The sequence below is a fragment of the Plasmodium coatneyi genome, chromosome 7 (assembly GCF_001680005.1).
Source record: "Plasmodium coatneyi strain Hackeri chromosome 7, complete sequence".
Lineage (NCBI taxonomy): Eukaryota > Apicomplexa > Aconoidasida > Haemosporida > Plasmodiidae > Plasmodium > Plasmodium coatneyi.
The window spans coordinates 1,280,698-1,301,207 of record NC_033562.1 but is presented as its reverse complement, the minus strand read 5'-3'; the positions used below and the strand labels follow the sequence as shown (position 1 = coordinate 1,301,207).

General features: G+C 36.1%; 4 protein-coding genes across 4 annotated transcripts; all 4 read left to right on the top strand.

The window, feature by feature from the left end:
- Positions 1–1,725: 1,725 nt before the first annotated feature.
- On the top strand, positions 1,726–3,617 carry PCOAH_00018430 (KIR protein; the record flags this gene model as incomplete). The annotated part of the gene is made up of 3 exons (XM_020058652.1): positions 1,726–2,250; positions 2,436–3,227; positions 3,357–3,617. 3 exons carry the CDS (start codon positions 1,726–1,728, stop codon positions 3,615–3,617), a joined length of 1,578 nt encoding a protein of 525 aa, XP_019914108.1.
- A 3,904-nt stretch (positions 3,618–7,521) lies between these two features.
- On the top strand, positions 7,522–9,020 carry PCOAH_00018420 (KIR protein; the record flags this gene model as incomplete). The annotated part of the gene is made up of 4 exons (XM_020058651.1): positions 7,522–7,603; positions 7,841–8,490; positions 8,613–8,817; positions 8,950–9,020. The coding sequence occupies 4 exons, from the start codon at positions 7,522–7,524 to the stop codon at positions 9,018–9,020; spliced, it is 1,008 nt and encodes a 335-aa protein (XP_019914213.1).
- Positions 9,021–11,664: 2,644 nt separating this feature from the next.
- Positions 11,665–13,367, top strand: PCOAH_00018410 (Uncharacterized protein; the record flags this gene model as incomplete). The annotated part of the gene is made up of 2 exons (XM_020058650.1): positions 11,665–12,366; positions 12,522–13,367. The coding sequence occupies 2 exons, from the start codon at positions 11,665–11,667 to the stop codon at positions 13,365–13,367; spliced, it is 1,548 nt and encodes a 515-aa protein (XP_019913933.1).
- Positions 13,368–17,548: 4,181 nt separating this feature from the next.
- PCOAH_00018400 (KIR protein) lies at positions 17,549–18,977 on the top strand (the record flags this gene model as incomplete). Its single annotated transcript, XM_020058649.1, has 3 exons — positions 17,549–17,578; positions 17,731–18,489; positions 18,705–18,977. The coding sequence occupies 3 exons, from the start codon at positions 17,549–17,551 to the stop codon at positions 18,975–18,977; spliced, it is 1,062 nt and encodes a 353-aa protein (XP_019914045.1).
- Between the last annotated feature and the right edge of the window lie 1,533 nt (positions 18,978–20,510).

Here is a 20,510-nt window from a genome sequence, read left to right as displayed (position 1 = left end):
GCTTCAGCGTCTAGGATTGAGAGTTAAGGGTTTAGGGTCCAACCTTTAGGTCTTAGGATTCATGGTTTCGCCTTACGGCTCAGGCTTTCAGTTTAGCCTTCAGGGTTTAGTGTTTAGCGTTTACGACTTAGGGTTCATGGTTCAGGATTTAGGTTTTCCTGTTCAGGGGTTAGGGTCCATGGTTCAGGTTTTAGGGCTTAAGGTTCTGGGTTCAGATTTCACGCTTTAAGGTTCTATTTCCTAAATATGTTTTCCTTAAGGAGAATTCGCGTGCAGTTCGTGTTCAGGGGGAGCTTCACATGTAAGTTGCATATCTATTGGACACTAACCATAAACTCTAAAACCTAAACACCAAACCCTGAACCCTAAACACTGAACCCTGAAACCTAAACCCTGAACCCTGAACCATAAACCCTGAACCATAAACCCTGAACCCTAAACCCTGAACCCTAAACATCAAACCCTGAACCCTAAACACTGAACCTTGAAACCCAAACACTGAACCCTGAAATCTGAACCCTGAACCCTAACCACTGAACCCTGAAACCTAAACCCTAAAACCTGAACCCTGAAACCTAAACCCTAAACCCTCAACCCTCAACCCTGGAACCTAAGCCCTAAACCATAAAAGCCTGAACCCTAAGCCCTGAAACCCTAAATCATAAACCCTAAACAGTAAACCCTGAACCCTAGATGAATTTTAGGAATATACTTTTAGGAATGTGGAAATAAGGGAAGAAAGGAGCTTTCATTAAAATGTGGACTGTAATAGGAGGCAAGTAGCATGGGTAGCTTAGGTATTATAATATGTACTAAAAATGAGTTATTTATAACGTATATATATGAAGAGGGGGAAGTAAATGATAGAAGAATTATACGGGCCCATGATGAAAGAACGGAGAACTAGCTTAGAGCGTATTGGTATAGGGGATATATTCCCCTTCAATATAATAAATTTTATTTACTGCATTATATTATTTTTTTTTCGTTCTGCAAATTCACATTGCATGGTACACATGGGTAAATGTACACATAGATGAGAAGATAGAGAAGCGCTTTATATGTAAGAACCATACGGTGTGTTTTAATAATTTTATATAACCCGCGTTTAAGTAGCAATAAAGGATCAATGTGTAGTACATGCTTAAAATTCCAACTGGGAAGGAAGGTATTTCACGCTTATATAAATAATGATGGATGTGTGGGAGGAATAATTGTGTACTACTACGGGTCACAATCTACATTCAAATAATAGGATCATTTGTGTACACATAAATATATAATATGTTACTGCTGTTTGAAAAATTAAGTAGAGCACACACATAAGGAAAAGTATAAATCCCATGGTTATAATTGCCTTGTAGTCAATTTTTCTATAGTTCCTGGCTGAATATATGAACACCTTCAATATAAATATATTTACGGGAATGTACATAAACAATGACGGAAGCACCAGTAGGAAGAGTGGCAAGAATATTAAAGGTACTTTATCGTGAAGAATGAATAGATCAGTAGACGTATAATATTTTGTGCATAGTATAATGAAAATACATGGAAGTGAATGCTTTCTATGGGTTTCACTTATAGGAGGATGAATCTGATCCCCTACCCTCCGAGGAGGTGTATGAGGAGTTCAGGACGAAATTCTATAATTCTACTTGTAAATATTCGCAGAGCATAGAAGGAACACTACGCCTTCATTCTCATTATATGAACACATATAAGATGAGAATTGTTGGTTCCTGCTGTTACGCTTTAAACATGAGGGTAAGCGACGATATAATGTACAAGGAGCGCTGTAATTTGTTGTACTATTGGTTAGGTGAAAAAATGAGAGAACAACTTCAAGATTCTCAATTCAAACAGGCTATCTCCGTATTATACAATATACTGCAGAACCCGGAGCATGGATGGAATTGCACCGACATATACCGTGATATTAGTTGGGATGTTTTCGAACGGAAGAAGAAAATATTTGACTATGAATATAACAAAAAAGTTCTGACGGAGAAATCTAACTGTAGTGCATACTTAAGTAATTCAAAATATGACCAGTGCCGGGAGGATGCTGAGGAAGCATATGATTGGTTCTGCAAGCATTGTGGGGATATGACTAATGATTCATATTGTAAAAAATTTATACAGAACTATGGGAAAGGTATGCCGTGTAAGCAGGAGAAACTGAAGAAACTACCACAATTAACGTGCGTTTCAGCACCGGCAGCAGCGAAACCTCGAACATTGGCAGAGGTAGGACAACAACAGCAACTACTGCACATTATTCCTTCTTCTCACTTAAATAAAGCATCGTACGAATATATACACGTGGCACTTACGTGACACTTTGTACATAGTGTAATATGGTGAAAATGTGTAAGGAACATATATAGGAACACTTGTTTATCTATTCCACTCTTTCCTAATTATATTTGTAGAAGGATCCCTTGGATGAATTAGATTCGAGGAAAATTTATAACAGACTAGACCAATATCAGCAGAAGCAATGTGCACAAACGGATTTCGCACAAGAAATAAGGAATATATTAAACGGTGCTAATTTATTAGGTGAAACAATTGTTAAGGAGATAATAAACACACTTTGTTATATAAGTAGGGACGTGGAGGATGATGATTCAGAGAACGACCAGGATAATACTTTCTTCTACTATTGGATGGGTGAAAAATTGTCCACAATCCTTGGTGATGCCAAATTCAAAGAAGTTATGAATAAATGTAAGAGCGAAGTTGAGAGTAATATGAACAAGTATAACTGTGATTTTGTGGACACGCCTAATAGTATTAATGTGTTCGAAGCATTCAAGACAGTGTACGATTACTATTATGACCGGAATTGCATGGAGAGAACTTTAGGGACTGGGCACGAGGATTGTGCTGACCCATATTATAAATACTTACTGAGAGCGCAGGATGCGTATAGGATTATGGAGGCAGAGTGCACAGGGAGCAATAGTAGTAAATGGTGTGAGAAATTTGGCAGCTCGTATGGAGAATGTAAGAGTGGGAAGAAGGTAAATGAGGAGTGCAGGGTGAAAAGTATATCCGGAAAATCATGTATAGACGATTCTGAAGCAGAAACAAGTACATTCCTTGCACCAAAAGAAACATCCTCAGGAACCTCCTCCGAAGGTAGCAACATCACTCCTGCCATATCTGCTGCTGGACTCGCATTAGTAGGATTACCGATGGCCACTTTTTTCTTATATAAGGTACACTTTGCTCACTCATATGCACATTTACACAAATATGCAAAATATAACTCATTTGCACATATACATATATACATATATTTTTATGCCTTTTTTCCCCCCCTCTTTCCACTCCTTTTTTTTCATTAGTATAATCTTTTACCTGATTGGTTCCATAACACATTTAAGGGGGAAAGAAGGAACATCATAAGCAGAAGATCCATTGAACGCAACACTGATGTGCTAACGGACGATACTTCTACAGAGTATTCAGCTGATTCTGCAACAGCAGGTTCGACGGTGGATTCGATACTGGACGACTCAACATTATATTCTGCTCCAATCACTATAACGCCGAAAAGAAGAAGTAATAGAAAAGAACTGAGAAATATTCGTTACGGTAGCATGTAACATCACATCGTACATGTAACACCTGGAAGGGTGTGTCCCTTGGGAGGACATAAGTGGAAACAATGTTTATACAGTGTGGAAGAGACAAAATAGCATTTTATTCCCTTTGTTCCTTTTCACATTTTTCCTTCTTTTTTTTCACTGTACTCATGTATTCATTCTAATGTGTAATCAATTTATGTCAGAAAATTTTTTTCCCCACTTCATTTTGATTTGTTTGGTAAAATTGTTTTTTATTGAAGAATTAAAAGAAATGCTTATTTATTTTGTTACAAAAATTTTTAACTTCATAATATTTTTTTTTTGTTTTTTTAAAATACATGAATACCTTTTCGAAAAGAGGTCAGCACCTTTTTGCTTTTTGCGCGCCCCGTTCGCAGGGTACCTCCTTCTCTTCATGCAGTTATTTAAACATACAAATGAAGCGGAAAAAAAGCAGAAGAAAATAAAGGGAAAAAGAGAAAAAAAAGGAGAAAAAAATGAGGTAAAAAAGAGAAGGGTGAAAAAAATGGAAATTCCATTCCGCCCTTTACACAGTATAAATTTCACGGTCATTTATGTTCTTCCGGCGGGGATATATTTAATATTACATCCGACCATAACCTATATTTTGTCCATGACCTAATCCATTACTTATTGTCGCTCTGCCCTTGCGTTGTCTTGTGTTGTACGCAGCAGAGGAACGTACTGTGTTGGAATCTTCTATTGTGGAATCTTCGCTTGCATCCATTATGGAATCCGTTGTGGAAGCATTGTGCGTTAATGTGTCGAATTCATTCCTGCTGACAGATCTCCTTCTTCTTGTGCTTCTTCCATTGAAATTGTTACCAAACCAGGAAGACCATGGTTTATACTGAAGGGAAGGAAGGTTGTTAGGGTGGTGGTATGATGGAAGGAAGTTTGTTAGGGATTGTAGGTGGTAGGTGGGTTGTTAGGGTGGAAGGACAGTTGTTAGGGTGGAAGGACAGTTGTTAGTGGTGGAAGGACAGTTGTTAGTGGTGGAAGGACAGTTGTTAGTGGTGGAAGGAAGGTTGTTAGTGGTGGAAGGAAGGTTGTTAGGGTGGAAGGACAGTTGTTAGTGGTGGAAGGAAGGTTGTTAGGGTGGAAGGAAGGTTGTTAGGGTGGAAGGACAGTTGTTAGTGGTGGAAGGAAGGTTGTTAGGGTGGAAGGACGGTTGTTAGTGGTGGAAGGACAGTTGTTAGTGGTGGAAGGACGCTTGTTAGCGGTGGAAGGACGGTTGCTAGTGTGGTGGTTGGAAGGAAGGAAAAGTCAACTATTATTTATATTTCGCAACTATTGTTTTAGTTCTTACCTTATATAGAAAATATGCCAATGCTGGGAATTCTATTGCTGCTATGGTACCAAAAGCAGATGATAGAGAAGAAGCTTTATTTGCTTGACGAACAACTTCGTTTAATTGGGATTGTGTGGATTGTTGTGCAAGCTGGTGCTGTGTTGTTAGTTGTTGCAATTTATCTTGAAATTGTGATATTTTATTATTAATGTCTGTCTTATGTGCGCTCCAAAATTTTGTGCAGTACTCATCTGTTGAATTCGTTTTACAATGTGTTTCCATTGCATCTTTTGCTGCTTTGACTTCGTCAAAGTAACTTTGACATATCTCAAGACCTTGGGACCCACTAAATTCTAACACAGCTCTCACCACAGTGTGATCATACCAATAATCGAATAAGATTTTTCTATTACTGAAAATATCTGGTTCAGGACGATCATTGCAGGGGAGTCCACATACTCCGCCCCCTCCCTCTGTACAATAATTATTTATAGTTCCGCAACGAAGACTTATGTCACTTCCGAAAAGTTCCTTCTGTACCGTTTTACTTTTAGATAATTTTTCACCTATCCAATAATATAAGAAGTGGTAGGCATCTTTTTGGGGATTCTTCTTGTCTGTATACATGTTGCACGCATGGCACTTTGCTTTTGATAATTTACCATAATAATCTCCTATTTTCCCATTTAATGTTTCGAGACCGTTTATATTCTCCGTGCATCCATTTCCACTTCTACACTCTACAATCCCGCTTTCGAATTCATGATAAAAATCGATACTCGAAGGCATCATACTCCTAATTTTAACCTACAAATGAAATTTGAAGGGAATATACATATATATATATGTGCATATTCTTATATATTTGTATTATTTCACTTTACACAACATCACATCAAACATATATGAAATGTTATATGTGCTGCTTCCCTTTAAAAATTGTTCCTTACCGCTGGTGCTGTTTCTGACATGGTTTATTTGTATATTTCCTCTATATATGTAATTTGAATTTATTCTAATGGTTGTTTATATATTAAGTAGCGTAAGGGTGTGAACATTCTATGCTTTATTTCTGTTGTTGTTGTTGTGTGATTGTTGATGAATATGGAACTTTTTATTTTTTCTTAAGAGTATATAATGGTGTTTAAATTTTCGAACGGCACCGGGAATATACATATATATAGGTATGTGTGTGTCATAGAGGAAAAATTATACAAAATTATTTATGAGAGGAAGAGAAGAAAACACATATATAAGTACATATATACATACATCCGTATATGTGTGCGTGTACCCCTTACCATAATAATGTGCTCAGCAATGTACATGTCTCCCCCCCTTCCTTTTCATTTATAACACTTTAGTAATAATAATCCTCTTCATTTTTTCTTCCACCCCTTAATAAGTGTATTATGAGGGAGTTACTCATACAGCAGGTGTATGGTGCTAACTGAGGTATCCACTCGCCCCTTTTTAAGTGCACATTACATTTGTTTTTTTTTTATGTGTACTACTTCTCTCTGTTTTTTTCCCTTCCTTTGCAATGAGTACATTACAAACGAACTCATTTGAATATATATGTGTGTGGAATGTGCACATACTCGCTTTGCTATTGGAACTACCCTATCCTCTTACTCCCCCCCTAATGTACACATCGTTCACAACGTTGTTGTGTATATGAATGAAATACTTGCAATATACCTATCGGAGGGAGTGAAAAGGAATTGAATGTGTGAAATGAATTCTGTAATGTGCACATAGATTAAAAAAAAGGAATGTGGAAGAAAACTCAGGTAATATAATATATTTTTTTTATGTTTAAACTGTTTATAGTGTAATTATTCGAAAAAGGTATAAGGAACAAAAGAGGGGGAAGAATGAGTGCAAAATTATTATAACAACAATCCGATCATACAGGGAAGGGGGCTGCTTCACACCCCGCTACTACAGAGGTGTGCATACACAAACTTTTCACTTTTAAATATTCATTGAGCATATATATCTTTGTTTTACACTCCTTTTCTCTATTTTAATTTTGAATATATATACTTCTTTTCACTGAATATGGAGGAATGTGTACATTCCGAAAAGGTAGAAGGGGAAGGAAGAGTGTGCGATCCTTTTTTCTTGTTTGAATTATGCAATACGTGCATGTATTAACAATTTTCAATTAACTCTCCCCTTTAAACATAACAATAAAACATAAAAGTATGTAGTACATGTATGTTAAATGTTTCGTCAAATAGAAAAAAAGGTGTGCTTATATATATAATAAGAGAGAAGTGTACATAATAAGGTAATATTTCGAGCAGGCGTACACAGTTTAGAATTATAATGCATAGATACACAGATTGAACATGAGGAGGAGTTTGACTCCTTCGATCCATTATTTTTTTATTCTTTGTTTATTCGTTCATTCGTACGCCCGTTCATACCTCTTCTTACCTTAATTAAATGTCCCTAATGATTTAACACATGTATATAGAATACGGTGCTTACTTGACAATTGAGTAATGTGTACTGTTGGATGGAGAAATAGAAATTTAACACTGTTCCATGATCATTATAGAATGAAAAGGGGGCGTTCGCACATATTTATGTTCTGTATAAATGAGCATACTTCAGAATAAATTCATTATATACGACGCAGTCTATATTAACAATGGTAGCAACACCAGGGAAGACGCTAACGGTTACTTATCTGTTCAAATGAGATTCATACAGATTATGCCTTTTATACTTTATCAATAATATAACGCATAAGTGGAAAATACAAAAAAAAAATATATATATATATTTTGTTAATTGCACTTACAGGTAAGGGATTTAGATCAACTACCTTCCCGAACAGCGTATCATGATCTGAATGGGCACACAAATGAGTGCAGTTCCATTTTGATTGATGATTCTGCCGGAAGAGTATAAGAAGAGTTAAGGGATAAGTTAGGGAAACGTCAGGGCATAGAGAACATTGTCAATGAAATTGTAGAATCCTACTGTTACATATATAAAGAAAAACATGTCAATGCACCTGATCATGATTGGTGTTTTTGGTTCTATTACTGGGTAGGGAGTACCATCTTTAAGGAATCCAAAGAAAGTGGATTCGTCGACTTCATGGAGAAAGTTTATAATGCATTGGAAAAGGTAAGTGTTGCGCGTAAGTGTAAAAAGATAGATGAATATATTGCCGAAAGCACTTTCAAACAAATGAGAAAAATGTACGAGTACTACCAGGACTATGGTACTATAAAACAACAGTTACAGAGAAGTGGTAACCAATGTGATGAAAAGTATGATCAGCACCTCCAAGATATTCTTAACGATTATGATAAAGTGAAGAGTATATGTGGGGCAGCAGCAACTTATAAAGAACACTGTAGTGCCTTCCAGGACATGTTCAATAACCAAGATTACAAGAACCTACTAACACAACCACGTGAAGTTATGACTGTCTCAGAGTCCATGGAAGAACTTTCTGTACCCAGTACAGAAAATACATCACTTTCTACTGTCATCTCCTCCACAATTGTCACATTGATAGGATTACCAGCAGCTGTCGCTTTCTTCCTCTACAAGGTAAGTACATACAATTACCACTATGTATATATATGTGGTATATATGTATACATGCATGCATTATATATCTTTGCACATAATACATATTCCTTTCCCCATTCCTTTCCTCTTCTTTTTTTTAGTATAACCTCCTACCTTCATGGATAAATGGCATCTTCATTAAGGGAAGCAATAAAAATAGCAACAATAAGAACAGAAGAAAAAGAACAACAGCAATGGGACGACATAACTTTAACGATTTAACAGAAAATGGTTCAACAATAGGTTCGCCAACAGATTACTCCACATCAAATCTGTCAACAGACAATTCTACCATATATGATTGTGGTAGGTCATCACCACCACCTAGAAGAAGGGGAAGAGGAACAAATAATAGACAACCCCAAGGAAGAAGTAGTTCACGGCAAAAAACCAATATAAAATATCAACCCACGTAATGATGTGCTAACCTTCCTGGAGGAAGGAACAATAAGTATAATCTACTGCTGTTGCTGCCCTACATTATAAGTAGCATGTGGAGAATTGAATGAATGTGTCCCACTTCATATAAGTGGTTGTGCATTTTATATAGTGTACCGGAACTGAAGGACATTTTCCTTTTTTTTTCCCCGGTCTGTTCCTTCCTTTTCATTGTACTAAGGTGTTCTTGTTAATGTGCAATAAACATAAGTCAGAAAAAATATTTTTCCATTCTATTCTCACGTGTTTGCAATTTTTTTTTTCACTTAATATTTAAAGTGTTCATTTATATTTTATCCAATCCTTTATTTACATAAATTTTTCCTTCCTTTTTTTTTTAAATACTGAAATATTTTTTTGATGAGGTTAGCACTTTTTTCTTTCCCTCTTCTTTCGGCTCTGTTTGGAGTATTACTTTCCTTTGCATGCAGAGTTATTTATATATAGAAATGTAAGAAAGAAAAAATAAGAAAAAAAGAAAGTACAAATAATGCAACACTTTTGGCAAGAAAAAAAAGTAAAGCATTACCCCCCTTTTTTTTTTTTTTTTTTTTGTATGCACCCCTTATAAGTGTGCACATTGAAGGATGACCCTTGTCCCATTAGAACGGGGTTGTCCTGTTCCTTTCCCCCTTGTTCAGTCTCCCCCTTGTCCAGTCTCCCCCTTGTTCAGTCTCCCCCTTGTTCAGTCTCCCCCTTGTCCAGTCTCCCCCTTGTTCAGTCTCCCCCTTGTTCAGTCTCCCCCTTGTCCAGTCTCCCCCTTGTTCAGTCTCCCCCTTGTTCAGTCTCCGCCATGTCCAGATTCCCCTGATCCTGTCTCCCCCTTGTCCTGTCTCCCCTTTGTCCTGTCTCCCCTTGTCCTGTCACCCCCTTGTCCAGTTTGCCTAACTGCGAGGAGTTTTTCCCTACAGCCAGGAACCTCTTTTAATTTATCGGAAGTAACCATCTATCTGTTAGAAGCTTTTCCCATTCAAACACAACCCTTATTCTTTTAAACACCAGGCCACAAACCCTGAATCCTAAACCCGAAATCCAATTCCTATACACTCAATATTAAACCCAAAATCCTGAATATGTGAAGCATAAACCATAAACCCTAAAACCGAAGTCCGACTTCTTATACCCTAAACCCTGAACTCTAAACCTGAAATCCGACTCCCTATACAATCAGCCCGAAATCTGATTCCAATACCCTGAAACCTAAACGCGAGATCCGAATTTCTATACCCTAAACCCTAACACCCTAACAACTCACCTACCACGCTACAACCTAACAATCTTCCTTCCACCAACCACCCCTAACGGGCTTACTTCAACCCTCCTTTCCTTCTTTCCTTAGAACCATTCCTTTCCTTTCCACCCACCTACCACCTAACATAACCTTCCTTCCATCCACCCCTTACTTACATGTGTACTTGATAAATATAAATGTGCGTTCCTCACGACCTAATATATTGAACAATATATATGTATTCACATTTTCGTGAAAAAAGGAGAGTAAGAAGGAAGTACCTTTTATACGTTCCTTATACTACATATATATGTGAACAATATTATTTAATAATCCCAGCTTTAGGAAAAATTGAGCATAAATGAATAACACACGCTCACATTTTTTTTATCTTAGGGAGCAAAAACTTCCCTGTGCACGCATCATGAATAAATGAAGCAAAGAATAAAGTAAATAATAAAAATATAATGTTTTCGAATATTCCAAACGAACACAATCACATATACAGTGACAGTCACAATCATAAGCAGTCAATATATCCATAATAAATAACGGCATGTATATGGGAAGAAATTCGACACTCTGCCCCTCTCCTCTTATTTTGCTGTTCTTATTTTTGTTATTCCAGTACATCTATTACTTTTCTTGCATTAAGTACGTACATATGGTACGGCATGATTTTGATGCATACATGTGTATGTGTATATAGGGTATATTACTATTACGTAAGAAAAGTTCAGCACTACATATTATAAAGGAAAAAAAAAAGAAAAAGTAAATTATTATTATTACACAGCGGTCATAAACGCAGGGAGCGTCTGAATAATGAGCCCTGATGTAAGAATAAATGGGATTATTCTTATTGTGTAATTCTTTTTTATTCTATATATCTATTTGCATTTCTGAATAGAAATGCAGGTACACAATCCATAATAGGGGGGAATATGTCATATATGGAGTGTACTATATATAGGCAATTTTTAAGTAGCACTTTTAAGTGACAAGTGAACAAAAATTAAAAGTGTGAGCAAAGATTTCTGTTATGGGAAGGTACATCTTTATATACACAATACATAGGAGAAATGCATAATAATGTAATGCACTATTTTGAATAATTCCACAGAACCTTGCAAAGGTACAATAAAAATACATAAGGAATGTGAACGAATAATTTGACCCATCCACTCTTATTCTGTTATACTAGTACATTTATTCCTACTTTTTGGTTTTAACTATATATATGCATATAATGATGTTAATGTATGTGTGCACATAATGTGTTATGGATACCTAAAAAATTAGGAATATGTATTAATAAAAAAAAAAAAAAAGGAAAAAAATTTTGGAGTATCCCAATTATGGAGGAAGCAAAGTTCTCATATATTTTTGTTCTGTATCAACACACATAGGAAGAACACAATTTATAACATAAATTTACGGTATATATGCAGATGAATATATCCACACATACATACATATGAACCATGACACCCGATGACAATGTTATGGAAGAATTACCTTCACAAAAAATTTACAATGAATTCGAAGAAAGAGGGAAGAGTTGTAGAAGTAGTCGTACAGGAACGGAATGCAACCCACAAGTAATAGGAAAAGTAAAGGGCGCATTAGAAGTGTGGAACAGTAGTGCGTGGGGGAAGGATGAGAAAGTGGCCTCTGCCATTGTAAGGAATTACTATTATGTATGTATGATGAACGGGAACAACCCATCCGATAATACTCCCTGTCAATTATTTTATTATTGGTTAGGTGAAAAAGTTAGGGGAGGAAAGAAGCCTGCTCAGAGTTTTGGGGTGGTCATGAATTCAATTTACACTGCACTGAAGGAATTTCCACCTATGATTAAATACAAAGGGAAGTGCAAAAACTTATACCCAAAAATAAGCGATGCCCTCTTCGAATATAGAAAAACACTATTCGATTACCATTATGATTGTAAAGATGAACAAGGACGCCCCAGGAGTAAGGAACCTTCCAGTTGTCAAAAATGTAAAGGACTCCTGCAGGCAGCTAAGGATGCATATGATGAATTGGAGGAATGGTGTAGGACTGGCGGGGAGGAATATTGTACCGGATTTAGGGCAAACTATAAGGGGGGAACGACACAATATCCAAAACCAGAGAAATTGGAATGTACTCCCGAAGCACTACCGAAACCTACACGTCCGGTAAAAAAAAGAGAGGGGGGGAGTCGCTTACATTAGCTCCTGTTCCTTATTCCATATGGATACACATACACATACTATTCATGTAATGCACTCTCTACAGTGTAATAGGAACATACAGCGTATGTATATTCCTCCTTCTTATTTATATTTTATAGGAAAAATGTAAGAAAGATGTACCCTCACAGGAAGTATATTGCCAATTCGATGATGCTGATGAACATTCCTGTGATGCTAATAGCGGGGCCGCAGGAGTAATAAGTACGCTAAAGCATAAATTAGAACAGTATAATATTAGTGGCAGCTATGAGAATAACATTGTGGGAGCCTATTGTAAAGCATCTAAAATGGAAAAAGGAAGTGGTTCCAATAGTGATGGCTGTAATTTTTTTTATTATTGGCTGGAGAATGTGATGCGCACAGTAAATGAACTTGATAAAAAATTTGGGACCTACATGGAAGGCATATACGAAAAATTGGAACAACTGCGAGTTGATAAGCGATGTACTAATTTATATGAACGGAAGAACAACATCAGCTGGAAAATTTTCAAACAAATGAAAAGACTATTCGATTATCAAAAGGATAAAAGTACTATACTGAGTGGAGTGGGAGAAGGGGATCCCTGTCCTGTACAATATCAAACATACCTAAAGAACGTAAAGTGTGCCTATCAAACTATACAGAAGAAATGTACAGGAGGGGAAAACAGTGGACGTGAATGGTGTACTCAATTTGGGAAGTGGCATGCAAATTATAAAAATGAGACTGAATTAAAATTTGGGTGTGTACTGAACAATCCAGCGCAGTGCACACAGGAAGAAAGTAGTTCTGAATCCCATGAGAGTGTGGTGCAGCCAAATAGTGCAACCTACCCTGTCGGAACCAGCACCCCTACCGCTCCAATCATCTCTTCTGCAGTGGCCGGAGTAGGCTTACCAACAATTGTTGCATTCCTTTTATATAAAGTAAGTAAAATCACAACAATTATAATTACAAGGTGAAATTATATATAATAGTAACATTTATTAATATTTCTGCCTATTTAGAATAAGTGTTAAAATAAATGTAAAAAATGGACGTTAATATATACCATGTACATGTTTCTACCCTTCCTTAAACCTTGAATTTCCATATCCAAAATCTTACTTTTGTACCTTAAATCTTTCTTTTGTTCTTTTCTTCCTTAGTATACCAATTTATTCTCTGGAATACGTAAGAATCTTTCTAAAGGAAAAAGGAAAAAAAGAACAAATAGACACAACTTTGACACATTAACAGAAACTTCTTCCACCGAATATGGAACAGTATATTCTACGGAAGGAAATTCAACACTTGGTTCAATAGAGTATGACGTACAATCTGTAAGAACAGGGAATTCGCAAGGGCAACGGAGGCAGAGGTCAAGAAATATAAGTTATCAGAACATGTAACATGAAACGTGTAACATGGTATATAATATTCTTTCCCTGCAGGAAGCATAAATGACAGTACACAGTTTCTATATACAGTGCATGGGAAGAAGCAAAATGGTATGACCTTTTTCTTTTTTCCTTTCTTTGCACTTCTTTCTTTTATTTTTCACTCTCCTCTTTTTATATTTTCCTTTTCCTTTTTAGTATTGTACTAAAGTATTCATTATAATGTGTAATCAATATGAGCGGAAAAGAAAAGAAATTTTTTCCACTTTATTTTGATTCTTTTCGTAAAATTTTTTTTTATTGAAGATACAAAATATGTTCATTAAATTTTTTTTTTTGTTACAACTTTGTACCTTCATAATTTTTTTTTTTTTAAATATTTTTTTGAGAAGGGTAAGCGCCTTTTTTCTTTTTCAGCGCCCCTTTTTTGGGAGTAACTTATCTCAAGTTGTTATTTAAACATGCAAATATGTAGGAAGGAAAAAAATGAAAGAAATATGAAGAAAAGGAATAAAAAAAAAATACAGGAAGGGGTGAAAGAAAGAATGGACATTTTTGCTTCTTACATTATATGAACTATGCGTACTTATTTATGTGCGTCCTCTTCCTTTCATCCGATGGGGGGTAGGAAGGAAGGAACATTTCCCTTCCATCCCCTTCCCTCTTCAGGTTTTACATTCTAATGTGTGTTACATGTTTTGATAACCTACCATCCCGCGACCCCCCGCATTATTATTTCTTCTTCCATTGAGTTGTCCTATGTAGGCGGCAGGACGAACGGTAGAACCGTCTATTGTGGAACTTGTTTCCGAACTTTCTGTGAAATCCACTGTTGAAGTTTCTGTTAATTCGTCAATGTTCCGCTCGGTGGACCTTCTCTTTCTTGTGCTACTTCTTCCTCCATTTCCAGAATGGTTACGGAACCAGGAAGACCATGGTTTATACTAAAGAGAAGGAAACGGATTAAAAAGGGAAAAGGTTAAAAGCCAGGGGTTAGCAGGAAGGGAGGTCTAAGGAGGGAATTGGATGTTGGATTTCACATTTAGGGTTAGAAGGAAGGGGTCTAAGGAAGAAAGTAAAGGAAGGAAGTGTCTAAGGAGGGAAGGAAGGGATGCCTAAGGAAAGGAGGAAGGAAAAAGATGGTCAAAGAAGGAAAGGAAAGAAAAGGTCTGAGGAAGGAAGGGAGGGTCTGAGGAAGGAAAGAAAGGGCGTCTAAGGAGGGAAGGAAAGAGGGTTTAAGGAGGAGGAAGGAAAGAAAGGGGTCTAAGGAGGAAGGAAGGAAAGGGATGGTCCAAGGAAGGAAGGAGTGTTTAAGGAAAGAAGGAAATAAGTGTCAAAGGAGGAAGAAAAGGAAGGAAAGGAGGGGCTAAGGAAGGAGGAAGAATATTAATAATATTGTTAAATATTTCTATTTTTTTATTTTTTTAAATTTTGAAAATTTTGGATGCTTACTTTGTATAATAAGAAAGGAACGGCTGTTGTTGCTAGGGTGCCAATTATAGAAGAGATGGAAGAAGTGGTGGTGGCACCACGTACAGCTTCTTCTCTTTTGGAGGCGGCTAACTGTGCTTCGCTCTCTATACTTTGCTTTGCAGCTGCTAATGTAGATTTCAATTTTGATAGTTTGTCCTTAATGTCTTCCTTACGTCGTTCCCAAAAGTTTTGGCAGTATTCATCACTTCCGTCGGACATACAGTGTGCTTCCATTTCACTCTTTGCTCCTTCGACATTTTGGTAGTAATTTTCACATGTCTCAACATTCGGGAACTTACTACTCTCTAGAAGTGTTAGCAAAGCACCATAGTCATACCAGAAGTCGAATAATGTTTTTCTATTATTGAAAATATCTTGTTTAGGATGATTATTGAACGGAAGTCCACATACTCCATTCTTCCCACAATAATTATTTATAGTTCCGCTAACAGTTCCCACTTTAGTGGGGAGGACCAAAGTACTATGAGTACTCCCAAATAATTCTTTCCCTATCCAATAGTAAAAGAAATGATAAGGTTCACTATTGTACGGTTCCTTATTTTTTCCGTATACTTTGAGTAAATAGGCCAATGCTCTCTTAATTCGGTCTCTACAGTTATTAAAATCACCGCTTCCTAAATTATACTTCGTTATTTCTCCTTCACACTCACTTTCACAGGCCTCCCCGCTGCTTTCGAATTTATTATAAAAATTGGCCTTTGAAGGTAAGTTATCAAAATCAGACCCCTACAAATATGATTAGCAGAAGATATATATATACACTCCTTATATTTATTATATTATGTACATAAGAAATATTATATGTGTATATGTGCATGTACCCTCACATGGAAGGACACATATAATAATCCGTATTACCTTTGTCATGGTTATTGTTTATGTGTGTATATTTTTCTGTTGTGTATATGTCCTTTCTATATGGAAGAAATTTATTCTAATGGTTGTTCATATATTAAGTTGTATAATGTTGTAAGCATTCTATGCTTTACTTCTGCTGTTATTGTTGTGTGATTATTCATGAATATGAACATCTAATATTTTATTTTTTCCTTAAGAGTATATATATGTTGTTTAAATTTTCGGACGGCAACAGTAACATATTATATATATGTACGTGTGACATAAAGGAAAAAATTATATACGAAATTATTTATGAAAGGAAGGAAGAACACTCATACATATATGTGTGTTCACATAATAATACTTTATTTAATACACCCCTTCCCCTCCCCTCCTTTTTTCATTTGTGACCCTTTAGTAATAATAATCCTCATAATTTTTTCTTCCATCCTTGAGAAAGTGTATTATGAGGGAACTACTCACACAGCAGGTGTATAGTATTAACGGAACTATCCACTCCCCCCTTTTTAAGTGCACATTACATTTGTTCTTTATCTGTGTGTTCTACTTCTACCTATGCCTTTCCCTTCCTTTTCCTTTGATTACTTTACAAATGAATTCATTTTATGTGTATGAAATGTGTACACTCCCTGTGCTGTTGGAACTACCTTATCCTCTTACTCCCCCCCTCCCTTAATGTACACACAGTTCACAACGTTGTTGTGTAAATAAATAAACTATGTGTAGTGCACTCAGATCGAGGAGGGAGGCAGAAGGAGGTGTGAACTGAATTTTGGAATATAATATAGATTAAAGGGAGTGTAAAAATGGAACTCAAATAGTATAATATATATTTTTTCTGTTTAAATTGTTTATAGTGTAATTATAGCAGGAAAGAGGGTGAAAATTGTTATAATAGTTCGATCATAAGGAGGGAGAGGTAGGGGCTACTGCATAACAAATTTCAGTAGGCGTGCACACACAAAAATTTTACTTATGAACAAAAAATGTGAGCATACATATCTTTGCATTGCATATTCTTTTCTCCATTTGGTATCGTGAACACATATTTATTATTGAACATATATGTATGTACACATTTAAGAAGAAAGGAAGTATTCTGTATATGAACTGTGCATCATGTGTACTAACAATTTATAATTAACTTCTTCAGGAACAGGGAAGGCATAAATTAATAATACATATGCTGAATTTTCCTACCTAAAGGAAGGAATATTATGTTCTTATATACATGATGATTTCGATGCACATATATAATGGATTAGTGTTGCTTTAAAAATTGAATAGTGTGTACACTTGAAGTGAATAAAAATTTCATATTTACAATTATAAAACCACAGGAAAACTCACATATTCCTTCTGTATGAGTATATATGGAGGAACATATTTTAAGAGAAATTCCATTCCACATGTACAAGGAAAATATAAACATGAACAATGTCAGGAGGAAAAGGAACACCACTAACGGTTACTTCCATATTCGAATATTGAACATACATATTATTCGCGTGACACTTTATCCATAATATAATGAATAAGTGGAAAATACCTAAGAATATATATATATATATTTCCTTCTTCACATTTATAGGGGCAGGATTGGAATAAATTACCTTCACAGTCAAGGTATAATGATCTGAGTGGGTGTACAAATTGTTGCGAGTCCTCTGTTGATGGAGATTCTGTTAGGATCGTAGAAGATAGTTTAGGAAGTGAATTAAAACAGTATCAGGGCATAGAGGGTGTTGCCCATGAGATTGTAGGAGCCTATTGCTATGCCTGCAAAATGAAGGAGGGCACGAAACTAAATAACGAATGGTGTTATTGGTTTTATTATTGGTTAGGGAGTATGGCGCTTCAAGAATCGGGCGAAATTTTCCTTTCAAAATTCCTGAGTGAAGTTTACGAAGCATTGGAGAAGTTGGAAGTTGAACACAAGTGTGAAAAGATAGGTGAACTTATTGACCAAGGCACTTTTAACCAAATGAGGACATTATATGAGTACTATAAGGATTATGACGCTATACAAGTGCAGTTATCCGGCAGTAGAAACCGTTGTAATGAAGAATATGAACAACACCTGAAGGCTATTCTTAAAGCTTATGAGGGTGCGAAGGCAAAATGTGCCGCAGGAATTTATGGTAAATACTGTAATGGCTTTCCAGACATGTTTACTAACGGCCAATATAAGAATCTATTAGATAGACCATGTGAGGTAGTGACTGTTCCAGAGTCCATGGAACAACTTTCTGCACCCAGTACAGCAAGTATAGCACTTTCTACTGCTGTCTCTTCTGTATTTGGCACATTAGGAATAGGATTACCAACAATGGCCTTCCTTCTCTACAAAGTAATGATCCCCATGACAATATATACGTACACACACACATTTAAAAATATGAATAATAATAGCATTTTATTAATATTTTTCCTCCCCAACTCTTTTTTTTTTTTTTAAAAAACAATGAATATAAAAAGTTGTTTCATATGTATGGTGCATACTTCTAAACCTTCCTTACACATCCCTTCCTTTTTATCTTCCTTCCCTTTGAATAATTTTCTTAGTATAATCTTTTACCTGATTGGATAAATAACTACTTTCCAAACAGTAATAGAAGTAGAAGAAAAAGGAGGTCAATAGGACGGAACTCCGGCACAAGAATTGAAAATTTTACTGAATACTCCACGGAGAACAATTCAACAATAGGTCCAACAGAATATTCCACACAGGGTTCAACGGCAGATTCTAGTGATGCATATACCATATATGACGAGCCACTCAGAAGGACAAATAATACAACCGACCGTCGGAAGAATATAGGTTACCAGAATATGTAACATTAAATACAGTGTTTCCCTCACGCGAGGAATATAAATAATCATAGGGTTCATACAGTGTAAAAGAGGGCAAAATGGCATTCCCCCTTTCATTTTATTTTCTCTTATATTTTCTTTTTTTTTTCTTTCTTTTAACGATTGTGTTTAACTCTGCACCCCATATTCTTTCTGCTTTGCGTCGCTCTGCGGTCCGCCACGGTGCGGAAGGGCCACCCGCGCAACTGGGAACCCTTCCCAAGCATACATAATTTAAATTTTAAGAAAAAAAAGAACGGGAAAGAAAAAAAAAAAAAAAAAAAAAAAAAAAAAAAGGAAAGGAACTGTGTACACAATTACACAAATTTTTTACCATCTCGCACATGATTGTGTATATACGAAAAAGAATCCATATTTTAAGGGCAAAAACTGGCACAACAAAAAAAAAAAAAAAGAAAAAATTAAATTGAATTAATTCATAATATTTAAAAAAATAAAAAAAAAGGTAAGGAAAAATAGGGAATAAATGCAACTTTGCTCATTCCCTACACTGTATAAAATACACATAGCCATTTATATCAAGTGGGAAGGACGTCACATTTAATGGAACGCATCACATACGTCCATAACTTATATTATTTCTATTCAGTCTTTGTTGTTGACCTTTCCTTCCATTATTATTTGCTCCTACTCTTCTTCTTCCTCTTGTGGGTGTTGACCTACCACGATCATATATGGTAGATTCGTCTTCTGCTGTAGAACCTACAGTGGAAGCTACTGTTGAACTTTTTGTGGAATATGTTGTTGAGGTGTCGTCTTCTGTTATTGTATCAAAGTCACTTTCAATTTTTGTTGTTCTTCTTCTATTGCTTTTACTGTTGATGCTGCTGCTTCCAAAGGAGCTTTTTATCCCAGAGAATAATGAAGTGTACTGAAGGGAAGGAAGGAAAAAAAGTACATACAGCACATGTATAAATAGCACATATTAACATTTATTTTCCAAAGAAAGAAAATATTAATACATTACATTATTTATATATTTTAAATGTTGAGGCACAATTACTTTATATAAGAGAAACATGATTGTTGGTAATCCTACTGCAGCAACTCCAGCAGACACAGCAGGTGCGACACTCCCAGCAGCAGAATCAGCAATCGCTTCCGTGCTTGCAGCTGAAAAATAAATAAGTACATGAAATAATCTTAACGTATTCTTCTTCTTTCTTTCCTTCAGGAAAGTACCTTCCTTCTCTTAAGGAAAGGTTGTTCCATTTCCCTTCCCTTCAAGAGGGATGTTGTTCCTTTCCTCTGGAAAGTTATTCCTTTTCCCTCCATGGAAGGTACTTTCCCCCAAGGGAGGGAACATTACCTTCCCTTCCTCAAGGATGGAATTTTATTCCTTCCTCCCACTTAGGGAAGTTGTTCGTTTCCTCAAGGAGCAATGTTGTTCCTTTCCTTCCTTTCCCTTCCTTCTTCAGGGAAGTTAATGTTCCTTTCCCTTGGGGGAAAGGTATTGTTCCTTCCCTTCCCTTGGGAAAGTTGTTCCTCCTTTGGGGA